The sequence below is a fragment of the Hylaeus anthracinus genome, unplaced genomic scaffold, assembly GCF_026225885.1.
Source record: "Hylaeus anthracinus isolate JK02 unplaced genomic scaffold, UHH_iyHylAnth1.0_haploid 4, whole genome shotgun sequence".
NCBI classification, from domain to species: Eukaryota; Metazoa; Arthropoda; class Insecta; order Hymenoptera; family Colletidae; genus Hylaeus; species Hylaeus anthracinus.
In genome coordinates this window covers 1,483,299-1,490,148 of record NW_026535289.1, presented here as the reverse complement: position 1 = coordinate 1,490,148, position 6,850 = coordinate 1,483,299, and the positions used below count along the sequence as shown (strand labels likewise).

The window sequence follows — 6,850 nt, the reverse complement described above, 5'->3', positions numbered from 1 at the left end:
TACGCGTGCTCTGATTGGTCGGGGTTTTCGCTTAATATCTCCTTAACGAAGCCCCATCCGACATTTTTGCAAAGGAAATTGTTGTTCAGAATCGTCTCAGCTACCCCCCATTTCCGGCTCCTCCCCGACTTTTGGGACACCCTGTATATTAGAGATGGCGTGAAAAATCACTAACAGTGATCTTCCGAATCACGGTCATGATTCGGAAGATGGCGTTACAGAAGTGATTCATCGTTATCGTTATCGTTAGTGTCCCACTATCTCCCCTTAGCGGCAATTGAAGAAACTACAAATGCGTCAAATTTAAATTGTACAGCAATGAAGAATTCAAATGTCAAACTTTTGCAATCAATTATTTAAGCAAACGATAATTTTGTTGCCAGAAAAAAGAAGCATTACTTAGGTGTAAAACACCTGTTTTAAAAATAAAATCACCAATAAGGAAAGTTCTTATGTAAATGTATATGTATGAAAATATTAATTTTATTAGCGTTAACAATTTTGTAAAATCAAAGTAATATAATAATAATAAAAATAACTAATATCAAATTTCAAGTATCCACAAGAACGTTTCATTCAATCATAAAGTTCAAAAAAAGAAAGTAAATTTATACAATCGAAAAAGTTTATAAAATCGATCAATTTATCTTAAACTAATTATCGTGCACGTTAATTAACTAATTTGTTATAATTTCAGTTATATGCATACATCATACTTTTTAACTAAACCGAAAATATATTCGTAATATTTAAAAAAGATTTAGTACGATTATATTCGTTCTGAATACGCAATTGAGGCTTGGATTGGGGTAGAAACTAGGAACGCCAAAGAAACACTTTAGAATGTTTTGAGAGTGCGAGAGAGAGAGATTCTGAGAGAGCGCAAATGCTGTATTAGAGACAACACAGCGTGTTGTTCGCGTTATTCTAATTTAAATTTTCAATAAATAAAAGGTCTACATTTGTAGAGTTTTATATGCTCAAAATTATTGAATGTGAAACTGGGTAAAACCTATTTCAATGATTTAATTAAAAATAAATTATACATATTATGATACTACTTGTGTATGTAAAAATCAGTACAAAAAAATGATTAAAGAATGATTTGCTATAATTAGTAATTATTAACTACACAATTACGTATTATGTAACATGTAGATTATAATTTGGTAATGATAATAAAAGGTCTACAAATTCACAATTGTATGTTTCTTTTTATTATTTCCCCAAACATTTAGTTTTAATGACAATGTAATTATATTAATCATTAATCATTTTGGTTTTAAGACTATTTTTATAATTATCAGCATATATAAAAATATAATATAATAAATAATGAACATATTTACAAATAAATAACATCTAAAATATTATATAAAAGAAGATTCAACTAATATTTGAAACGTAGTACTGAAAATGAAAATAGTATCGTTGGCTTGTATCTTTTTAAGCGATCTAAAGCGAGGGGAGTCAATGCCACTTTAGATAACGTAAACAAACGAGATACATTCCCTACTCCACCCGCGAAATGTGACGGCCCTTGAAAACTAAAGATCTCTTCCCTGTATTCAGACTCATTTTTGACTTTTTAGAGATAACATCTCGCGTAAAATGTCTATCCGAGGTAGTGATGTGTGGAATTTCTTCGTGCCAGTAAGCAATACTGGATATGCTACTTGCAAAATATGCAAAAAGAAATTATCGTATAAAACAACTACGACAAATTTAAAAAAATATTTGTGTTCAGTGCATCCTACTATTTCATTAGCATGGAGACAAAAAACACAGGTAAGCTTAATTAAGACATAATAAATAAATATATAAGTAGTATGGGTGTGCATGTATCCAAAAAATGTATGCATTGAGTACATTTTCGGAATCACACCCTATTCGACCCGATAACTACGCAACCTGTCTCGATTTGTATTTTCGGGTACCCACACACCCCTAATAAGTAAATAATTATAACTTATTTTGTGTTAAAACGTGTAAGCTAAAATAAAATAAAATGAAATGAAATGAAAAATGTAAAAATATAACAAAAATATTTATTTTTGTTTGTACATATTAACACTGTAATTATCTCTAATCTAAAAACATTTTCCTGCATGCTTTTTCATATATCTATTAATTGTAGAATGTATTTTTCCATATTTCCATTTTTTCTAGCCACAGTCATCACAGTCCGCAACTGATCCTGATAGTTCAGAAGTTCCTCAAGCTGGGCCAAGCAATATTATCATATTGCCAACAATTCAAGACAGTTCAGGACATACTGCAAATTCTCAACCTGGTCCAAGTAACGTATTGCCATTGCCACTGTCAACATTTCAGGACACTTCAGCACATACTGTAAATAGAGTAACAATATCAACTCAACAGCGAATTACACCATTCCTACCACGAAAGATGACAGCAGCAAACCGCAAAAATATTGATGAAAAATTATTATGCCTGTTTATAAAAGATTTGGAACCGTTTAAAATAGTTGAAGATATTAGATTCAAAGAATTTGTACATGCTTTAAATCCAAGTTACGAATTTCCAAATCGCAAATTTATTTCACACTCTTCAATCCCAGCTCGCTTTGAGGAAGCCAAACATACCTGCAAAGAAAAATTAGAAAACAGTACTAAAGTTTCTATTACAACAGATACATGGACATCACTAAATACTGAAAGTTTCATAGCTGTGACTGCACATTTTATTAATAATTTCAAATTAGAATCAATTCTTTTAATTTGCGTGCAAATGACAGATTCCCATACAGGTCAAAATATTTCAGATGAATTAAAAATAATATGCAAGGAATGGGAAATTTTTAATAAAGTTGACTTTGCTACAACTGATAATGCTTCAAATATGAAAACCGCTATTTTAAAATATTGTAGATGGAAACATGTTTCATGTTTTGGACACAGTTTAAATTTAATCGTAAAATCTAGTTTAAATAATGATGCAATTAATTTACTCCTTGAAAATGTTAGAAAAATTGTTAATTATTTTAAAAAAAGCACCACAGCTGCAGAAAAATTGAAGAAATACCAATTAAATTCAGGCAGAAATGTACAGAAGTTGATACACAATGTATCAACTAGATGGAACTCTACTTACACTATGATAGATAGATTTATAATATTAGAAGAGCTGATTAAAGCAACAATAGCAATCATTAATAAGAACTTACCATAAATTACAAGTGCAGAGTGGGAAATATTGCATGAATTGGCAGTCATACTAAAACCGATTGAATTAGCAACAAAAATTATAAGTGGAGAACAATATCCAACCATATCTATTATAATACCATTGACATCAGGATTAAAAAACATCTGCCAGAAACTAAAACAAAAAGATTTTTCAACAGTAACGCAACAGATAATACACCATATTGAAATAGGAATACTAGAAAGATTTACAGAAGTATAAACAAACATAATAATACAAATTTGCACATTTTTAGACCCACGTTTTAAAAATGCTTTTTTTTCTGAAGAAAAACTTGATATAATAAAAACAGAGATAATAAATATATTAATTGACAATAGAAGCACAAATACAATTGAAAATATAATAAACATAGAAATAGATATACAGCCAAATACAGATACAGATACAGATGAATTATCAATTTGGGATGCCTTAAAAGATAAAGTAAAACAAAATAGCAACAGAAATATTTAAGGGAGGAGTTTTGTCGACAGAACTCGGGACCCATTAATTTGATGGAAAGACCATCAATTTCAATTTCCGTTATTGACTAAATTATTTTATGCGGTGTATTTTATGTCGTTAATTATATACTTATGTATTTAGAATATGTGTAAAATATACAGGTAGGGTGTTTTTCATTACGGCGCATATACATTTAGGCTGAAGATTCTAACAACGCATGCAAGAAACAGTTATGTTCTTCATCAATCAGAAGCGATCACGAAAAATCACGAATCACTGTGAAAAATCACCGTGATTGGCAACGATCGTGATCGAGTCACGAGTGATTCACAAGTAGCAGTTCTAGCCATCTCTAGTATATCAGTAGCACGCTCGAACGTCGCACGCTTGCCAAACTCTGGAAAAACCCCACGCCGACGCGACAGTAGCGCCAACCTGACTAAGCCTAGGGGAAAGTCCCCATATGACTGCTAATGTGAATATCGATACATTGCGACGTTGTCATTCTGGCATAACATTGTCTATCCTTTCCTCACGCTGCGCTGTTGTCATTTTAGCGAAGTCGAAACATTCTTACATTTGTCCACGTCGACAGAGCATAGGAACAGACAGCGGAAAAAGAGTAAAAGAAAACATTTACAAGCCTAGTATCATAACCAATTGTCATAACAATATCGTGTTTGGTCTCATTTTAATCAGGAAAACCTCACCAATATGTTAGTGAAATTTGTATTAAAAAAAAAATTAACAATAGAAAAAGTTAGTTTGTCGCATTATTGTTTCACAGATTAGTAGGCATTTAAGGGTACGCAGGAGACCCAGCAAAACTCCGAGTTGACTTCAGCGACAGTTGCCGAGAAAGTAGGAAGCTCTGGGACAAGGATAGATAGATCTTTGTCTCTCTAATGATGCTGTGACAGAGAGGGAAATAGATCAACCGGAGGAGAGACAAAGACAGAATAATGTCAAACGTTTGCAATTTTCCAAACAGTTATTGTAATTTTATGAGGCGAGGAAGCGACCTTTCCGGCTGATTTTTTTTTTAAACTGTTCCTTATAAAATACCGTTATGGGGGACAGTTACACATTTTGCAATTCGCTTTTGAAACGTGCTAAAAATACGACAAGAAATTTTTTGTGGGTCTTTTTCCAAAAATCTGTAACTGTCCCCCGCAACAGCATTTTACAAGGAACAGTTTGAAAAAAAATTCAGCCAAAAAGGTTGCTTACTCGCCTTATAAAATTACATTGGTGGTGTCGCTACGATTGAGACGATTCCTATGCCAACATGGCTGCCTCAATATCGTGCTTTCCACTGCAGCGCTGTCGTCGTCTTTCTTTCTGTTACCGTGTCGACCATCTAAACACGCTTTTCGACTTGGTTCGCAGGTATCGTAGTCGGGCCGGGTTATTTCGCGCACGCGCAGCGAACATAACAGCAATGAAGTATACGCACGACTAAAAAGGTGTACCTTAATTACCCCTGCATAATTTTACAAATATATTCATGATTTATGGACAAATGTAGGACAATATATAAAGGCAATATATAATTACAGACAATATATAAATAATAAGAACAAATATATTCATGATTTCGCGCTCATAGCCACAATAGCCATAGCATCCCACCCCTGTTACCCTGGATACGACACTGTTGACGGTCATTCTGGCAGTACATGGGCGAAAAAACTTGGTCTGGCTGGTATCACTGATCGTAGTATAATACATAAGATATCGCTAGTTCGATCCCAAGCTGCTGTGTATTTTTTTTATTCTTATTTTATACTTTGTTCGGTTGCCGAACAACTTGTATAATTTATAAAAAAAAAAATTTTGATATAAAAGGTAATATGAAATATAAAATACAAACAAATAGCCGAATACTTTCCTGTTTCGCTGTATGTATATCGTGTTTGGTCTCATTGTAATCATAAAAATCTTACAAATACATTGGAAAAAGTTAGATTTAAAAAAATTAATAAATAAAAAAGTGTTATTGTTACATTAGTATTGTCTCGCGCCTGCCGATATGTTTTGGTTCCTAGCTTTATGCCTTCTCTCTCTCTCTCTCTCTCTCTCTCTCTCTCTCTCTCTCTCTCTCTCGCTTTCTATGCCTGTCTGTATGTCTATGTCTGTCTCTTTCTATGTCGCGCTCGGCTGGAACTGCACATAAACTTAGAATCGACACCTCGGCTGGTTATTATACCTACATACATTGTATGTGTAACCAAATGTTTCGATCAGCTTCGAATCCGTCCAAAGTTTGAAGGCGTCGACGAAGTAGAAAGAAACAGTTTGATGAAGAAGAAAGAGAGACTGACAAGGGAACGGGCCCAGATACGACGCTAATTTTTTTATGAGCCTTTGTACAGTGGAAAACTGAAGCGAATGATATTGAGTTTTGAGGGCAGACGATTTATAGTTTACGAGATATTCAACATTGAAATTATTATTGCTGCTTACTTAGTGAATTCTAAGCGACTCTGTCAATAGCGAATTCGGTGTGGTCAGTAAAGCATCAGCATAATAATTCCTCTGTCGCGAGTTCGAGTCCCGTTGAAACATTCCTTACACTTATTCTTTTTTTTCACTTTCTTTTAAAAATACATTCGTTAAATATGACTTATTTATAACTAATGTTCGGATATATTTTTTAAAACAAACAATTTCCATTTTGAATGTATGATGTACATGAACTTGGGTGATAATTTTCGAAAAAGCAGTGGAAACAAAATTTTTAATCACCATGTACATCGAATGAATGCTTTAGATTCACAACTGCAAAATTGTTTATTTAATTCTACTGGGAATACCGCTTGATTTACGTTAATGAAATGTACTCGATTTTTTGATAGCCATGATGCGTATCAAACATATCTATGTAGAATAGAGATAAATATATTGAAATTCATTATACAAATAGAAACAAGTACAGCAATGTCTCGAAATAAGTAACTCGATCGGGACCGGCGAGTTGCTTATTTCGAAACAGTTATGGTATATTCGGCTTGACCTTTCTCGAGCGTGACGAGGAGGAACCCGTAGACAAAACAGGGGGTTCGGTGTAGCGGCAAACTATAAAGTGATCGCTCGAGCACGGGTGTTATACTTTGGAGAATGATAGAAGATAACATGCTTTCTCATTTTAACACTAGTAAAATCGAACGAATAG

General features: G+C 33.3%; 1 protein-coding gene across 1 annotated transcript; it reads left to right on the top strand.

Moving 5' to 3' along the window:
* Positions 1–1,611: 1,611 nt before the first annotated feature.
* Positions 1,612–3,192, top strand: LOC128894815 (E3 SUMO-protein ligase ZBED1-like). Its single transcript, XM_054156827.1, has 2 exons — positions 1,612–1,788; positions 2,170–3,192. The coding sequence occupies exons 1-2, from the start codon at positions 1,612–1,614 to the stop codon at positions 3,190–3,192; spliced, it is 1,200 nt and encodes a 399-aa protein (XP_054012802.1).
* The last annotated feature ends 3,658 nt before the right edge of the window (positions 3,193–6,850 follow it).

Coding starts and splice junctions, on each gene's coding strand:
- LOC128894815 (XM_054156827.1), top strand. CDS start 1,612: ATGTCTATCCGAGGTAGTGATGTGTGGAATTTCTTCGTGCCAGTAAGC. Junction 1,789..2,169: donor CATGGAGACAAAAAACACAG/GTAAGCTTAATT, acceptor CATTTTTTCTAG/CCACAGTCATCACAGTCCGC.